The sequence below is a fragment of the Cebus imitator genome, unplaced genomic scaffold, assembly GCF_001604975.1.
Source record: "Cebus imitator isolate Cc_AM_T3 unplaced genomic scaffold, Cebus_imitator-1.0 Scaffold51, whole genome shotgun sequence".
Taxonomy (NCBI): domain Eukaryota; kingdom Metazoa; phylum Chordata; class Mammalia; order Primates; family Cebidae; genus Cebus; species Cebus imitator.
In genome coordinates this window covers 7,802,444-7,821,264 of record NW_016107366.1, presented here as the reverse complement: position 1 = coordinate 7,821,264, position 18,821 = coordinate 7,802,444, and the positions used below count along the sequence as shown (strand labels likewise).

Genomic DNA, 18,821 nt, shown 5'->3' with positions numbered 1-18,821 from the left:
AAACAACAGAGCCTGATTTTATTCCTCAGCAGGGGCAACTGATTCATGTAGGAACTCAAGGTCTGCTCAGCTCCCTGTGCCTTCAAGCCTGTAACTTCCCCAGGGAGGGTCAGGGCCACACCTGGACTCAGGCCTATCCTGCCCCAAAGCAGGGATGTGAGTTCATTCTGGGCCAGGATCAGGACATCAGTAGCCAGGCCCATGTGGACCTCATACCAGGCAGGTCTGACTTTCAGGCCACACTGCCCTGCTTTGTGCTTCTCATTTGGAAAAACATGGTTTCCTAGAGACATGTCAACTATACCACACCAAGATATTAAAATGAATGGATTGGCTGGATAGGCTTCTTTGCCAAGAACAATTCTATTTTGGAGAAGTGCCAAAAACCATGACTTTTTTGGAGAGGCTAATGACAAGACCACCTTAGCATGCATCTTCTGAAACCTTAGGACTAGTGACTGTCCTTTCTCTGGTTCTCTCTTTTCCTTCCATGCACCCATCCATCCATCCAACCTTTACCAAGCACCACTTGGTGTCAGACCAGGCCCTGAGCCAGGTGCCATAGCCTAAAGAGGGACTGGTGAGAGTTCCCACCTCCAAGGACTGCAAAGGTTTGTGGTGATGAACGTGACTCACCGCAGTGGAATGATCTACTGCAAGAAAGGGGAATGAGGGTGTTTATGGGAAAGGCAATGACTTCTGAGGCGGAGGTTGCGGGGATAGATCAGTACAGAGCATTTAAATGAAACCAAGAAGAATGAGAAAGGCCAGAGATGGTCAAGCAGCAGGTGGGAGATGAGGGTGGGACAGCCCTCTGGATGTGGCCAAGCTGACAGTCTCAGTAAAGAACTGGAAGAAGGAAAGAGCTATCATGGAGCTGTGGGAGCCCTGGGGTGTGGCAGGAAGGTGAGGTGAGGACAGGGCAGTGATTGCAAACCAAAGGGGAATGTCTGGAATGTTCAGCTTCTCAGGGCTCAGTTGAGAGAGATTAACATTCCTGTGGTTCTGGGATAACTGGGAGTCTAGACCATTTTCTGCTTTAGCTGAGATTTGGAGATTACCTTGGATAAATCCCCAGTGAAATAACTAACAAACATTGTTGTTCAGACTTGCCCTAGGAGCAGAACCAGGTGGGTATCTTTCCCTCAACTTTGGGGAGTTGACTCTAAACTCATTTCATTACATCTAGCTGTCTCCTTCTTCCCACATTTGGCTCCCAGAATCCAAGACCAAGACACCAGCTCAGAAGGCTCTCCTTCCACCCCCAGAATTCTTGTACCAGAATAAAACAGGCTTGAAAGAAAGGAACCACGGCAGAGGCAGGGACCCTCAGTAGGACCTGTAAGATGAGGAGTGAGAATAGATCATGGATTCAGGAAACCTGAAGTCTGGATTATAAGCAATGTCTTAGGACCAATTCTTAAAAATAGAAAAGTTGATGAAATGAAGCTTTCTTTTTTTCCTTTTTTTTAGACAGGATCTCATTCTGTTGCCTAGGCTGGAGTGCAGTGGCACAATCACGGCTCACTAAAACCTCAACCTCCTGGGCTCAAGTGACCCTCTTGCCTCAGTGTCCCTTGAGGCTGGGACTATAGGCATGCACTGCAATGCCCAGCTAATTATTTTATTTTCTGTAGAGACAGAGTCTCTCTACGTTGTTCAGGGTGGTCTTGAACTCCTGGGCTCAAGAGATCCTCCCACCTCAACCTCCCAACGTGTTGGCATGAGCCACCATGCCTGGCCCAAGGGGTACTTTTAATGTTTCTCAATCGAGTTGTTTTGTTTATCTCAGATTTTGATACTTGGTCATAAGTTGTCATCTTATTTCAAATTTTAAAAGCCAATAAATCATCTTTAAAAAAAATAATCCTTTATCTTTTTAAGCATTCTACTTTCATCAGTGGTGAGCCCTAAAGGGATCAGATGAAGGGGCATGGGCTTTGGAGTTGCACAGGCCTCGTCTCCCATTCTGGATCCCTGGGGGCGTATCTAACGAGGTGACTCTAAGGAGGGTGGCTCAGGTGGCCTCTTCACTGAACCTCAGCTTTCTCATGAATGGAGCTAAAGCTTCCTCCTCCGCTCAGAACTGCCTCTAGCATGAGAGAGGAAGTGCCAAGTGGCCCTCCCCAAGCTGACATGCCCAAGGTACCTCCCAGCTCTCTTTCACGTTCTCTGAAGTCTTTGGCTGGACTTCTAGGAAAGTAAGAGGCCACACATTGCCCCCACCAAGTTTCCCCAAAAAATTACGTTCCTTTACCCAGTAATCCTGATTGAACTAAGGTGGCCCCAGAGGGCCACAGGCAGGGTCCCAGAGGGGTTCATCATTCCTAGCAGCCAACAGATGGCCAACATCACCACAGACAGCAGGCTTCCACCTGCCAGCGCAGACAGTCTTCAGGCTAGGTGGAGTTCTGTCAACTCCGAGGGTCAGTTCCTGGCCAAGCAGCCATCTGGTGCTACCTCCTGGAGCCCAAACCTCTTGTGAGGCCAGTGCTGCAGGAGCAGGGATAGATAATGGCTTACTGGGTATCAGAGTCGCCCGTGGTTTAATATGACACCGGGGATACACAGGGAGTGTATGCATTTTTTTCTCAAGAGCAGTTTTGGTGTTTGTGTCTCACACCTGGCCTCACCGTGAGATTATGGAGGAGAGGAGGCAGCCCAGCCTCAAGACCTGGAGAAGGAGATCAGGGTCCCAATCCTGGCCTTTCCAGCTGCATGCGCATGGGCAAGTCACCCACCTCCTCTGAGCTCCTCTAATGCTGGCTCAGCCCCTGGGAGATCCTGAGCATGCAGACACTCTGAGAACCTCAGTTTCCTTTTCAGAGGAAGGGGATGACAGCTCTTGTAAGGACAGCAATGAGACACAGGAAGCCTCAGTACAGTCCTAGGGCCACACTGAATACCAGCAGCTCCCATGCTCACATCTTCTCTTCCTTACCAGATGGTGAGGGACCCAAGGGCAGGGATTTGGCCCCAGTATGCTCTCAGGAGCATCTCACAGTGTTTGAGATAGAAATTCTTAAAGAGTCACTAAAGCCATTGGCAATGGCCAGGTGACCCAGGATAGGACCCCAAATTCCCATGTCCTCCTGAAGCTTGAGGTAGACAGGAGGTGCCTTCCCACTAAAGAAACACAGGAAGGTACCTTGCACATGTGGTCCCTGGGAGTCCAGGTGCCCATCTGCCCAGCTGATGAATGGGACTGTAAGGAGGGTCTCAGAAGGACAGCGGCTCTCCCAACGGTATTCTGAGTACTTGGGGTGGGGGTAGGGGGATGGGCACCATTGGACACCCAGAAGTTGTGCTGGCTTTTTTTTTTTTTTTTTTTTGAGAGAGTGTTGCTCTGTTGCCAGGCTGGAGTGCAATGGCACAATCTCAGCTCACTGTAATCTTCACCTCCCAGGTTCAAGCGATTTTCCTGCCTCAGCCATCCCGAGCAGCTGGGACTACAGGCACATACCACCATGCCTGGCTAAATTTTGTATTTTTAGTAGAGACAGGGTTTCACCATGTTGGCCAGGATGGTCTCAATCTCCTGACCTCATGATCCGCCTGCCTTGGCCTCCCAAAGTGCTGGGATTACAGGTGTGAGCCACTGCACCTGGCCTGTGCTGGCTTTTTCTGTCTCACCTCTTTGGTTTTAGTATCTAGGTTACAAGTGAAACACTAGAGTAAGGGGGCTGCAGTTGTTCCCTTCCTAACGTGAAATAAAGACTTAAGCTCCCCATCACTGCTATGGCCCGTGGTACATTTCCTGGAGTCACTCATGGGCTGTCACTTCCCACCTCATCTCAGACTCCCTCAGTAGGGGGCGCCTCACTGCTTGTAGGGCAGGGAGAGATTGAAATGGAGGGTAAGGGGTGCAGCAGTAATTGCCGGAACAACCAGAGCCTGCATCTCTTGGGCAGCTGCTGGGTGCCAAGTACTGGGCTTTACGAATCTGGGCACGGGCCTCTCCAGTAAACATGGCTGTAACTCCATTTACGAAGATGAAACTGAGGCTTAGAGAGGTTAAGAAACTTGCTTAGGGGCTGGGCGCAATAGCTTATGCCTTTAATCCCAGCACTTTAGGAGACCGAAGCGGGCGGATCACCCGAGGCCAGGAGTTCAAGACCAACCTGGCTAATATGGTGAAACGTTGTCTCTACTAAAAATACAAAAATTAGCTGGGCATGGTGGTGCATGCCTCGGATCCCAGCTACTTGGGAGGCTGAGGCAGGAGAATCGCTTGAACCCGGGAGGTGGAAGTTGCAGTGAGCCAAGATTGTGGCACTGCACTCCAGCCTAGGGTACAAGAGCGAGACTTTGTCTAAAAAAAAAAAAAAAGAAAAGAAACTTGTTTAGGGTCAGAATTTGAGTCTGTGCTGGCTTATTTAAAGGCCTGTGCTTTGAATTGCCCTGAAGACTGTAGTGCATTTGTAGAATGGGTTGGAGAGCACACAAATCCATTCATATTGCACAATGAATAAATAAACTAAATAAACCACAACTCATTCTCCTTTCGACTGTCTGTCCCAGGACACAAAGTTGAGGTTTGGTGGAAGGTTACCTGGTTAAAAAAAAAAAAAAATACAGATTCTTCAATGCTTCAACAGCTTCCTCCTGACATTTTCCCTCTGAATATATGGGAATTGTCAATAGCCTGGGTAACCCTTATCAATCTCCAAGAGTCTTGCCTTCATTTATTGAAGAATGATGAGTCTTCCAGAGATGCAGAGCAATCAGGGGCAAACCTTCATGAAATCTAGGCCTTTCTACTTCATCTGACAATTTGCAATGTCTTAGAAAGAGAGGCAGTGTCAAGGGAGGCTGCCCATATATTCAGGATTTCTTTTTTTCCCCAGGTTTGGGTTTGGGATTTAAGCTATAGTATTCCAGGGATCAAGTGGCTGCTATGGCTCAGTTTCATGCCCTCTCAGCTCTCAGGGGCGTCCAGCAGCCTCACAACAGGAGCGCCATGATGACAGCAGGAAAAGACAGCCGGGCTGCTGAGCATCAGCAGAGGGGACTTCACGTGTTATAAGTACACATTTGGGTGTTGCCTTGTTTAATGTCTGTCTCTGCCATGAAATGCAACCCCTATAAGGGCAGAGCCTATATCTTTTGCTCACTGTTCTTTCCCAGCACCTGGAACACTACACGCGCATAACAGGCCCTTAATAAAGATTTGGTGAATAAACACATGAATTAAGAACATATGAATGAATGAGCCCCTTCCTTTGAGAATGTGTGGTGACTCACGCCTGTAATCCCAGCACTTTGGGAGGCAGAGGCAGGCAGATCACTTGAGGTCAGAAGTTCGAAAAGGCCTTGTCAACATGGCGAAACCTAGTCTCTAATAAAAATAAAAAATAAAAAAAAATTAGCCAGGCGTGGTGGTGAGCACCTGTAATCCCAGCTACTAGGGAGGCCAAGGCAGGAGAATCACTTAAACCCAGGAGGCAGAGGTTGCAGTGAGCCAAGATTGCGCCATTGCACTCCAGCCTGGGCAACAAGAGCAAGACTCCACCTCCAACTCCAAAAAAAAAAAAGTAACTCCTGATATGCCAGGAATGAAGCCTCTGCCGGTTTCTCTGCGATCTGCTGACAGTGGTCACTGCTTAGGGGCAGAAAAGACAGTTGAAGGGCAAAACTACGTATAGGGAGAGCATTTTTTTCTGCATTTCTTCCCCCCTGCAAAACAGGGTGGAAAAGAAAAGAAGAAATGTACAAGTTGTAAGAAATATTCATAAGGTAATAGAGCATAAGCCCCACCTCCCCAGCCTAAGCCCTCTGGAGCCAGGGCTGGGAAACAGCAGAAAGGGCCTCCCGCAGCCAAAGTTCAAACACAAAAGCTTAGGCCTTCCTCTTGAGGAAAAGGAGTTTGGGCCGTCAGTGGAGCCCGCCAGTGCCACCGCAGGCCCTATCAGGCCCCACCCTTGGGATTTATGTAACAGCTGCCTAACTTAGTTGCTTTTATCACTCTAAAGAGGGGCTCCGGCCCAGAGTTGCAGCTCCCTTGCATCCCTGCCTTGGGATCCTCAAGGCAGCCCCTGGCTTTTCATACCATTTCTCTCTGGAATATCGAATTGTGGAGTAATTTTAATGTCTGTGTGTATGAGATCTGTTTTCTACAATGACTATATAGTTCCTCTTTTTTGTAACTCTTATAATTAACTTTTCACCATATTAAACCCAGATTCCTCCCTGTCACTGTTCTGTGTTGATCCTGGCTTAGCCCTAGGCGACACACACGCTGCTTACTTGCTTTCTCCTGTGACAGTCTTGTGACAGTCATTCAGACATCTGTGCCCAGCTATCAGCTGCCAAGTCAATGACAGCCCCTCCTGTGACCCTGCATCCTGATCACCCGCCTCCAAATACTGTCATTCTCCGGGTTGGGGGTGAGACCATGCATGGCCCCCAGGAGGGGTCTAAGAGACAATTATTAGAGTAGATCTCCAGAGATATCTGGCCTTGGTGCCCTTTTGTGACTTGCTTTGAGTGACATCAGCTTCCTATATAATCAATAGTGCATTTCCACCTTCTGCAGTTCGGCCTTTAAAGACCAGAGAGTGGCTGGTGCCCTGCCGGGCTAAGGCATCCCATCTAGCTTGCCTGAAAGGCTCCAGGAACGGGAGGGGTCCACTGGAACCTGGGGCCTCCCTGGGACCAGACCTCACCTTCTGAGACTTTAACTCCTTGGTGAGCATCAGAACCTGTTGCTCCAAGGTTACCACTTTCTCCTGGGCAGTTCGGTTCCGTGTGATTCCTTCAGAGAAGAATGGGAAGGTGTTGCTCGGGCGCTTGGCTTTCTGAACGAAACTGATGGCCAGAGAGGACTTGAGTGCAAGCTTTGGAGAATCCGCTGGCTCTCTCCCTGCTCAAGACAAGAAACACACAAGTTATGACTGATGGCATCAACGTTCTCAAACTTGAGCTTGCTTCAGAAGCACCTGGAGGGCTTGTTAAAATGTAGATGGTTGGGCCCTAATTGGAGCTCTGGATTTGATAGGTTTGGGTCAGGGCTTGAGAATTTGCACTTCTAAAAAGTTCCTAGGTGATGCTGACACAGTCCAGGGATTAGACTTTGGGAACCACTGGCCTACATAAACATTATTGCACCATGTCGGCCTAGTTACTTAGCCCATCTGCTAACCTGTGCCTGTCTTCTTCCTTCAGATCCCAGCCTGCATGGGTCTGTCTCATGCCACCCTGCTGGTGTTTGCCAAGTGGCTTTCTCCTCGGGCACAAGCCCTGGAAGGATGTTTTGTTCCTTATTTCAGGATTCCACCTCTATGTGCTGGGACATTTTCAAAGCACACAAATCTGTCTGATGATAGGAACACAGAATGAATGTCTGTTCTCTGCACTCTTTGTTGGTGATGGTGGTGGTTTGTTTTTTGAGACAGAGTCTTGCTTTGTCACCCAGGCTGGAGTGCAGTGTCACGATCTCAGCTCACTGCAACCTCCACCTCCCGGGTTCAAGTAATTCTCCTGCCTCAGCCTCCTGAGTAGCTGGGATTATAGGCACATACCACCACACCCAGCTAATTTTTTTTGTATTTTTAGAAGAGATGAGGTTTCACCATATTGGCCAGGTTGGTCTTGAACTCCTGACCTTGTGATCCGCCTGCCTTGGCCTCCCAAAGTGCTGTGATTACAGGCATGAGTCACCACGCCTGGCCTGTTCTCTGCATTCTTGCTCCAGAGAACAGCTCAAGAGCTTAACTTGATTCTTCTTATTCCAAACTAAGTTAAGAGACATATTTCCCACAGTTGATTGTCTCAAGTTGCATAGTCGTTTTATCTCCTGGGTTATAACTTATGGTTCACAGGCCAAATCCAGCCCACAGCCTGCTTTTATAAAGAAAGATTTATTAGAACATGGTCATGGCCATTTGTTTATGTGCTGTCAATTGCTGCTTTTACTCCTCAAAGACAGAACTGAGTGCCTAAAACAGAGACCCTATGGCCCACAAAGCCTCGAATAGTTACTATCTGGCTCTTTACAAAAAATGTTTGCCAGCCACTGTTTTCAAGTCATTAAAATTTTATTCTTAAATCAAAGCCAACATCAGAGAATCACTCCCCTGGGTTGCCTTGTCCCGCCCTGACCCAGCTGTGCTTCTGGTCTCGGCCATCATCCTGCATGAAGGGACATTTAATGACCTATGTAGCCAACGGCCCTTGAGAAGCTTGTTCACATGGGATATACACATCATGTCTGCCATGAGTCCCCAGCAGAAGAAATTCCCTTCAGCCCTAGGAACTTCCAAGAAAAGCTTTGCTTCTTCTAAAAAAATAGGTTGTTAGTCTTATGAATACTGGAAATAATCTAGCCGCTTGCATTTCCCACTTTGCTTTGGCTTCTGAGCTTAGAGCCATATTTACTGCCTACCCTCAGATATTCTGTAGGATCTTAAATTGATCTTATCTAAATCTCTTAACCCAAATTACTCATTTGAGTGACTATGCATTTTAGTAAACTATTACCTATCTTTTTGGGACTAAGGTGTTAAAGGTGTTGAAAATAGGATGTGGTATGGGATCCCAGGATAGGGGGCAGGGCCTTGGGTGGGCCAAATGACTTAGCATGAGACCAGACCAAACAGTCTTGAACAGATAAAGAATTACTCCAGTAGGTGACAGTAACCAGACACTGAGTGCAAAAACAGCGCCTAGTTCGGCCTGGCACGGTGGCTCATGTCTGTAATCCTAGCACTTTGGGAGGCTGAGGTGGGTGGATCACTTGAAGTCAGGAGTTTAAGACCAGCCTGGCCAACATGGTGAAACCCCGTCTCTATTAAAAATACAAAAGTTAGCCAGAAATTGCTTGAACCTGGGAGGCAGAGGTTGCAGGGAGCCGAGATCGTGCCACTGCACTACAGCCTGGGCAACAGAGGAGACTCTGACTCAAAATAAATAAACAAATAAACAAACAGTGCCTTGCTGAGTGCAAAACCAGAACAGTCTTGTTCCAGACCAAAGAGAAATCAGGTTACACTGGGTACCAGGCAGCCTGCAGAGCTCAGAGGGATGTAGGGCCTCTTTCCCCTACCTGTTATGGGGCCTAGGCAAGCAGGGAAGCTCCCTGCAGCACTGCTGCCCTCTGATACACTACTGTGCACCAACTCTGAGGACAGGCAGGGCAGGCATCACAGTGCCCAGTTTATAATTGGAGAAGACAAGGCCTAAGACAGTGGTGTTCAATCAGTGTCCTGGATTTCATGGGAGTGCCTCAAGGGCTGACTGGGATGGGAAGGTGGAGTAAGAGGAGCAGTGGAGGAATCCAGACTCCCACTCCAGCCTCAGCTCTGCTTTTATCTGCTCTTTATATTAGATTTTGTTTTGGGGGACAAGGTTTCATGGCAATAAAGACACAGTCTGAAAAACCACTGACAGAAAATGAGGCCTCAGCAGCAATATGGAGCCAGACTGCTTGGCCTGAATGCTGGTTCCGTCATTCACTCTACAGCCATGAGCAAGTCCCTCTACCCTTCCATGCCTCAGTTTCCTTATTTATTGAATGAGGATAACAACAATATATGCAGCTCCAGTTGCTGTAAGGATTATAGGTCAATATAGGTAAAGTGCTTGGTACATATGGATGAAATTTGAAAAGATTCTGCCAAGTCAAAGAAGCCAGTCACAGCATGGTGTATTCCATGGTATATTCCACTCACAGCAGATGTCAGAACAGATATATCCACAGAGAAAGAAAGAGTAGTAGCCACCTAGCGTTATGGGGCAGTGGGGATTAAAGTTTGATGACTAAGGGTACAGGTTTCCTTTTGGGGTAATAAAAATGTTCTAAAATTGAGTGATGGCTGCATAATTCTGTGTATATACAGAAAGCCACTGAATTATACATTTTAAATGGGTGAATTGTATAGTACATGAATTATATCTTAATAAAGTTATTACAAAAAAAAATGCTTACTGAAGAACCAGCACAAAGTAACTGCTAGTGTTATTATGATGATGATTGATCCGATATAGCACTGGCCTTCTCTTGGACCGTTCATTGTGCTTTCTGGGGCTATGCCAGGCACTGACTGCTCCAAAGGGTGCTTTTTCTTTCTTTCTTTCTTTCTTTTTTTTTGAGACAGCGTCTCACTCTGTCACCCAGGCATGATCATAGCTCACTGCAGCCTCGACCTCCCTGACTCAAGTCATCCTTCCACCTGAGCACCCCAAGTAGCTGGGACTAAAGGCTCGCACCATGATCAGCTAATTTTTTATACTTTTTTGGAAAGACAGCGTCTCCCTATGTTGCCCAGGCTGGACTTGAACTCCCAGGCTCAAGCAATCCTCCAGCCTTGGCCTCCCAAAGTGTTGGGATTATAAGTGTGAGCCACCATGCCTAGCCTTTTCTTAACTTTTTTTTTTTGAGATGGACTTTTGCTCTGTGGCCCAGCCTGGAGTGCACTGGCGTGATCTCAGCTCACTGCAACCTCTGCCTCCCGGGTTCAAACAATTCTCCTGCCTCAGCCTCCCAAGTAGCTGGGATTTTAGGCACGTATCACCACGCCCAACTAATTTTTGTATTTTCAGTAGAGATGGGGTTTCACCCTCTTGGCCAGGCTGGTCTCAAACTCCTGACCTCAGGTGATCCACCCGCCTCGGCCTCCCAAAGTGCTTATAGGCACGAGCCACCATGCCCAGGCTTCTTAACTGTTTTCTCTGAAAAAATTATACACTCACAGAAAGTTGCAAAGATAGTGCAGACATGTCCCAAGTACTCTTCACCAAGCTTCTCCCAATGGTGGCATCTTACACAGCTGTAGTACCGTATCAATTCTAGGAAACTGGTGTTGGTACAACATGTATGTGTAGGTCTATGTCATTTTATCACATGTGTACATTTGTTTTTGGTTTTGTTTGAGACAGAGTCTCACTCTGTTGCCCAGGGTGGAGTGCTGTGATGCAATCTCAACTCACTGCAACGTCCACTTCCCAGGTTCAAGTGATTGTCCTGCCTCAGCCTCCTGAGTAGCTGGGATTATAGGCACCAGCCACCAGGCCCAGCTAACTTTTGTATTTTTAGTAGAGATGGAGTTTCACCATGTTGACCAGGGTGGTCTCGAACTTCTGGGCCTCAAGTGATCCACCTGCCTCGGCCTCCCAAAATGCTGGGATTACAGGTGTGAGCCACCACGCCCAGTCACATGTGTACATTTGTAAAAGTACCACCATTTAACAGCTCAAGATACAGAACTATTCCATCACGCAAAGATATCCCTCTTCATAAGTAGATCATAACCCTCCAGCATCCACAACCCCTAAAAACCATTAATTTGTTCTGTCTCTATGATTTTGTTATTTTAAGAATGTCATATAAATGAACTTGTACAGCACATAAACTTTTAAGATTGGCTATTTTCACTCAACATAATTCCCTTGTGTTTTAGGATCTTTTAGGGTTTTACGTAATAAGTTGAAATCTTTGAAGGCCCATTTCAAAGTACACTGGGCCATATTAACTGTTTTAACCGGGGCTTCATAGAGTCTCATTTTAATAAGCCAATTTGTAAGTGCAAACACCTACTTTAATTTTAACTTATTTATTGTGTCAGAGCATCTATGTCTGTCATAGACTATTTGTAGCAATGGGCATATCACTATAGGAAATTTAGACAAGTGAACAGTTAAAGTGAAATTTTATTTATTTATTTATTTTTAGGCAGAGTCACACTTTGTTATCCAGGCTGGAGTGCAGTGGTACAATCTTGGCTCACTGCAACATCTGCCTCCCCAGTTCAAGCGATTCTTGTGCCTCAGCCTCCTGATTAGCTGGAATCACAGGTGCATGCCACCGTGCCCGGCTAATTTTTGTAGTTTTAGTAGAGACAGGATTTTGCCATGTTTGCCAGGCTGGTCTGAAACTCCTGTCCTCAAGTGATCTACCTGTGTGGGTTTCCCAAAGTGCTGGGATTACAGGAGTAGGCCACCACACCCAGCCTAAAGTGAAATTTTAAAATAAATTTTTTATTTAGTTTCTGCCTCAAGATTATAAGAGCAGAGTGTTTAGATTAATGAGATCTCCAGGAATAACTATAATTGGAGCCCAAATACAGGTTAAGTCTATGAATTTTTGTCAATTTGTGCATTTTAGCAAATGTTAAATTAGAATCTATGACAGAGAGGCAAAGAAGCCAAGCAGTGCCCTTTTTATCTTTTATTTTTAATACATTCTTTTTTTAAAAACAATTTTAGATTCAGGGGGTACATATGCAGGTTTATTACATGAGTACATGGCATAATATTGGGGTTTGGGCTTCTATTGAACCCATCACCCAAATAGTGAACATAGTACCCTATAGACAGTTTTTCAACCCTTACAAAGGCCACTTTTTCTTGAGTCACTTCTACACAGCCCAGGGGTTCTCTCTGCCAGAAGAACCAACCATGAAACCTTAACCTAAAGGTCGTTTGCTCCATGTCTTCAGGCAGATGTGGTTTTAATCACTCCAAAAAGGCATTTTTATAAGCAGGAAAGAAAGGAAGACACAAGAGCATATCTTCCTTTGCTACCTCAAGAATCATTACTAAGCATTTCAGTTGGGGAAGATGAAAAAGTTCTGGACATGGATGGTAGTGTTAATGTGCTTAATGAAATTGAACTATACACCTAAAATGGTAAATTTTATGTTTTGCATATTTTACCACAATTAAAAAAAAAAATCATAGCTCCTAGACCTCTGCAAACACAGAAGTGACCTGGAGAGCTGTATCTTTGGCATACTGCTGGGGACTGAATGTGTTCCCCTAAATTCATATGTAGAGGCGCTAATCCCCAGCATGATGCTGTTAAGAGGTGAGGCCCTTGGGAGGTGATCGGGTTTAATGTCTTGAGGGTGGAGACCCTGATGAGATCAGTGCCCTTAGAAGCAGCAGCATAGGCCAGAGGTCTTTCAGCCATGTGAGCACACAGCAAGAAGTCGGCCATATGCAAGCCAGGAAGGGGGCCCTCACGGGACACTGAATCTGCCGGCACCTTGATCTTGAACCTCCCAGCCTTGACACAACTGTGAGAAATAAACATCTGTTATTTAAGCTGCACAGCCCATGGTGTTTTGGTATAACAGCCCAAGCCGACTAAGACACACACAATTGCGCAAATGCTGGTTCGCTGGAAGGAAAGAAGGCACTTGTGCCAGCCCTGAGGAGCTAACCCCTAAAGGCAGCTCAGCGCTGGTCAAAGGCTCACCTGGGGTGCTGGGGTCATGGGTTGAGGAGGGCTCCTCCCTCTGAGGCTCCCTACTCTGTGGAGAATCTTCCTCTGGAGGTTCATGGCCTGTTCCCTGAGACTGCTTGTTGCCACGGATGTTGTGCATTGTGTTTCTGAAAGTAGATGGGAACAGAGGAGCATGAGGCTGAGCCCTGCCTTTCTGCCCGTCTACCCTTCCCACCACCATTGCTAGTGCTCAGGCCTCATCCCCACACCCTGCTATCCCGACTGGTCTCCCAGGTTCCAAGTACACTGTATGATGCATCCCCACGCACGACACTCCCAATTTCCTTTACCCATCTCCTTTGCATTCTCACCTTCCACACACTATATGGCTTATAAGTATTACAAGCTTGACTTCCTTAATACCCAACCCTGCAGCTGGAGTATAAATGCCATGAGGCAGAGATATTGTCTGTTCTGTTCACTGATGCACCTAGAATGCCTAAACAGTGCCCAAAATATAGACGGTGCTTCATGCAGGTGTGTTGAATGAAAGCTGAATGGACTTGCTAAACTATCTTTCCCAAAACCTTCAACTGGTTTCATAACTATCTGGCTCAAAACTATCAGTGGCTCCCTACTTCTGCTGAGATAAGCTACAAACACCTCCTGGCATCTTTCCCTGCTTGCTCTCTTTCCCTGCTGAGATCTGTCTTCTATGCAGCCTTCACTGACCATCTCATGGCCTCCAAGGAGCTTAGTGCACTTCACAGCTGGGTCACCCTTTGGGCAAGTACTTGTCTAGGCTGAAGTCTCATGATGTCATTTCTTTAAGAACTGGATACTAACCTACCTGCATGTTTGCTGGCACCCAACACTGGGTTGTACGCGCCAAAGACTTGGCTCAATACATGTTTGGTTTATAGGAAGGAACTAGGTAGTACCAAAGGCTAACCTAAGATCACAGACTACAGAGAAGTTCATAATGAGCTGGATGAAAAAACAGTTCAGGCCGGGAGTATTTGCTCATGCCTGTTAACCCAGCACTTTGGGAAGCCAAGGCGGGTGAATCACAAAGTCAGGAGTTTGAGACTAGCCGGCCAACATGGTGAAACCCCATCTTTACTTAAAAAACACAGGCCAGGCTCAGTGGCTCACGCCTGTAATCCCAGCACTTTGGGAGGCTGAGGCGGGTGGTCAACACGGTGAAACCCCGTGCCTGTAATCCCAGCTATTCGGGAGGCTGAGGCAGGAGAATTGCCTGAATCCAGAAGGCGGAGGTTGCTGTGAGCCGAGATCGTGCCATTGCACTCCAGCCAGGGTAACAATAGCGAAACTCCATCTCAAAACAAAACAAAACAAAACAAAACAAAACAAAAACAAAAAACAAAAAAATTAGCTGGGTGTGGTGGCAGGCGCCTGTAATCCCAGCTACTCAGGAGGCTGAGGCAGGAGAATCGCTTAAACCTGGGAGGCGGAGGTTGCAGTGAGCTGAGACCATGCCAATGCACTCCAGCCTGGGTGACAGTGAAAGACTCCATCTCAAAAAAACAAAACAAAACAAAAAACACTTCGAGGAGTTTATTTTCCCTTACAAAGAGATAAGATTAATAACAAGGAAAGGAAAATGATGAAAGGAATTCACTAGGTCAGTGTATTTCACACTGAAGATTCCAATTCATTGGTAGGTTGTAAAATCAGTTTAGTGTCATGAGCAGCATTTAAAAAATGAAATAGAAACGATCAGCGCTGTTGCCACCTGCCTATGTCCACCTGTGCTGCACCAGGGTCCCAAAGAGCTGTTGGGGGTCCAGGCCAAGGCTGGCTCATGTGGAAGTCATCTTTGCCTCTGCTTGCCTGCCCTCCCATCCATCTTCCCATCTATCCTGTCTCTCAGTGACCAGCATGCTGGCACTCAACTCCTGCCTTCTGTACTGGTTCTGTCTGCTCTTTTGGAAGCAGGAGACAGAATTGACACTTGTGGGGCTGCAGGACTTGGGCAAGGCCACTTTCGTATATATCACTGCATCAAGTCAATTTAGTGAAAACATGATACCCACAGTGAACTTCGACACGAGGAAAGTAACTAAAGGTAACATGACAGTAAAGATCTGGGACATAGGAGGACAACCCCAGTTTCGGAGCATGTAGGAACTGTACTGCAGAGGAGTCAGTGCTACTGTTTACATATCAGATGCTGCAGATCGTGAAAAGATAGAGGGCTCCAGAAATGAGCTACCTAATCTAGATAAACCACAGTTACAAGGAATTCCAGGGCTAGGACTTGGAAATGAGAGAGAGAGAGAGATCTTCCTATTGCCTTGGATGAGAAACAGCTAATTTAAAAAATGAACGTCTGCTATTCAGGATAAAGAAATGTGCTACTATTCAATTTTTTGCAAAGAAAATGATAATATAGGTATCACACTTCGTGACTTATTCGACATTCAAAATCTAGAAGCTGAAGCGTCTCCTGAAGTCTTCCAGTCCTTCTTGACTATAATCCTAGAATTATTGTCTGTCTCTCTAATGTATTTCCCAAAATACAGTCCTTTCTAACCCCAAGAAATTGTCAGGATCAGACTAAAACATTTAGCAATCAACAGCAATAATGCAAAAAAAAAAAAAAAAAAAAAAAAAAAAAAAAAAAAAAAAAAAAAAAAAAAAAGTCTACATTAAAACTCTTTGTTGGAATGCTTTACACTTTCCAAAGAAAAGGAACTAAAATAACCTGTTATACAATTAGTCACAAATATGGTCCTCAAGTTTTTTGCCCATATACATGAGTATTTTTCTAAATCATGTCTTCTTTGTAGTAGCTACGCCCTGCCTCCACTGTGCTTGGCTGAGTTCACAAATCTGTTGTAACCTGTAACTTCCCTGTCACTTCTCTGGCTCTCCTCTCCTGCTAAGCTTTGTTTCCTAATTAAAATCTTCTGCCACTGCCATAGCTACTGCTGCTACTGGAACCGCCATAGCCATCTTGGTTTCGTGGTCTGGCAAAGTACTGGCCTCCACCACCATAGGTGCCAGAGCTTCTGCCTCCAAAGTTTCCCCCCTTCATGGGTCCAAAATTTGAAGACTGATTGTTGTAACTGTCAAAATCATTGTAGCTTCTACCACCTCCAAAATTGCTTCCATTACCACTGCCAAAGCCAGCTCTGACTCCGTTGTGACAGCTGTCATAGCTGCCACTCCCACCATAGGCACTGCACTGGTTTCTATAACCCTGTCCACCACTTCCATAGCCTCTGCTGCCTCCAGAGTAACCAGGGCTGACTCCTCCATAACCACCATCATTACTAAATCCATTATAGCCATGCCCACTGCCACCATATCCACTACCACCACGGCTGCCACCAAAGCTGCCATGACCACTGAAGTTTCCTCCGCAATCAAGTTGTCATTCCCACCAAAACTACTTCCATGACCACCACCAAAGTTTCCAGAGCCACTTCGACCTCTTTGGCTGGATGAAGCACTCGCCATCTCTTGCTTTGACAGGGCTTTCCTAACTTCACAGCTGTGGCCATTCACAGTACAGTATTTCTGAATGACAATCTTTCCACAGAGTCATGGTTGTCCAAGGTTACAAAGGCAAGGCCCCTTTTCTTGCCACTGCCTCAGTCAGTCATGATTTCAATCACTTCAATTTTTCCATACTGTTCAAAATAATCTCTTAGGTGATGTTCTTCAGTGACTTCTTTAATGCCACCAACAAATATCTTTTTCACAGTTAAGTGGACACCTGGTGTTTGAGAATCTTCTCGAGATAGCTCTCTTTGGTTCCACAACTCTTCCATCTACCATGTGTGGCCTTGCATTCATGGCTGCATCCACCTCCTCCACAGTGGCATATATGATAAGCCCAAAGTCCCTGGAGTGCTTGGCATTTGGATCTCTCACGACCACACAGTCCGTGAGCGTTCCCCATTGCTCAGAATGGCTCCTCAGGCTCTCATCAGTTGTTTCAAAGCTCAACTCTCCAATGAAGAGCTTCCTCAGCTGTTCGAGCTCTTTAGGAGACTCTGACTTAGACATGACAGCAGGGAGAAGACAGACTTTAATGATGTTTCTTCGGTGGCATCCATGGGCAGAAAGGCTTTATCACCAAATAGCATTGGGGATATGGGAGGAACTAAAGCATGCTTTGTATCTGTGTAGATCATTACTTCCATCTTTTTTTCCCCTCATTCAACATACTTTTTATAGGTTTGGGAAATGATAATTTCCCAAAAGCGTTTATGAATTTAAAGCATGCCAGTCAATATGTGCTTATATGTGTGTGTGTATAAAACCTATCAAGAATGTCAGACTTTGGCCAGGTGCAGTGGCTCACGCCTGTAATCTCAGCACCTTGGGAGGGTAAGACATGCAGATTATTTGAGGCCAGGAGCTTGAGACCAGCCTGGTCAACATAGTGAGACTCCATCTCTACTAAAAATATAAAAGTTAGCCAGGCGCGGTGGCTCATGCCTGTAATCCCAGCTTCTTGGGAGACTGAGGCACGAAAGTTGCTAATGTCACTTGCACCGGGGAGGCAGAGGTTGCAGTGAGCAGAGGTCATGCCACTGCACTCTAGCCTGGGCAACAGAGCAAGACTCTGTCTCAAAAAAATAATGTCAGGTTTGCTTTAATAGAGTGTACTCCACTTAGTGAGCATTAGTACTTTGTGAAAAACATAGTGAGCTATGACAGAAAAATACATGTTTTTACTGTGGTTGTGGATAACAGTTTGAAAAACACTCTACCAGGAGGGCATTTACTTAAATGGAAGCTATTATGTGGTCAAAAAAGAGGAGGTCACAGCCAGGTGTGGTGACTCATGCCCATAATCCCAGCACCTTGGGAGGCTGAGGCGGGTGGATCATTAGAGTTCCAGAGTTTGAGGCCAGCCTGATCAACATGGTAAAAACCCTTCTCTACTAAAAATACAAAAAAATTACCTGGGTGGGGTGGCATGTACCTGTCATCTCAGCTACCTGGGAGGCTGAGGCAGGACAATCACTTGAACTTGGGAGGCAGAGATTGCAGTGAGCCGAGATCATGCCACTGCACACCAGCCTGGATAACAGAGCAAGACTCCCCTCCAAAAAAAAAAAAAAAAGAGGAAGTCAAGGTCTATAGACCCGTTGGAAACCTGGCTTTGTTACATAATCCCTACATACAATACATACTTCTAGCAATGCAGTCGACAAATTTCTCCAAAAAACTCTTATGCCACAAATACCAAAACATACTTTTAAAACATCTAGTTTAAGGCAAAGGAAAGAAAGGGAAACCCAGGAAATAAACAGGAAAAAGGTATGGAACTCAAGTGGGAAGTAATGAGGAAGATAATAAACGTGTAGATTACATTACTGTTTAGTAAATATCTCCTCCCTTCTCTGCACCCCCATGGGAGCAGCTTATTTCTCCCCTGCTTCTGGACTCTGGGTGTGGCCACATGATTTCCTTTGGCCAACAGATGTTAGCAGATATGGTTTAAACATCGCGTGCTCGTATGTAAGGCTTGCCTAGCACTCCTGCTTTTCATCATAGGAAGAACATGCCTCGGGTAGCTGCTGGTCCATGGAAGATGAGAAACACATGTGGTCAACCTAGATCCTACCAACAGCTTGGAGCCAAGACCAGATGAACCTAGCCTAGATCAGCTGAACCT

The 18,821-nt window shown here is 46.2% G+C and overlaps 1 protein-coding gene and 1 pseudogene across 3 annotated transcripts in view; one reads left to right on the top strand and one right to left on the bottom strand.

Annotated features, from left to right (window-relative positions):
• TBC1D2 (TBC1 domain family member 2) overlaps positions 1–18,821 on the bottom strand; it is a 61,233-nt gene that overhangs the window by 24,165 nt on the left and 18,247 nt on the right. For all 3 annotated transcript variants that reach the window (XM_037738236.1, XM_017527827.2, XM_017527830.2), the window contains 2 exons: positions 13,196–13,329; positions 6,666–6,862 (listed from right to left, as the gene is read on the bottom strand). In XM_037738236.1, coding sequence (XP_037594164.1) covers positions 6,666–6,862; positions 13,196–13,329 — 331 coding nt within the window. The remainder of the gene's footprint in view (positions 1–6,665; positions 6,863–13,195; positions 13,330–18,821) is intronic.
• Positions 15,065–15,570, top strand: LOC119471125 (annotated as a pseudogene).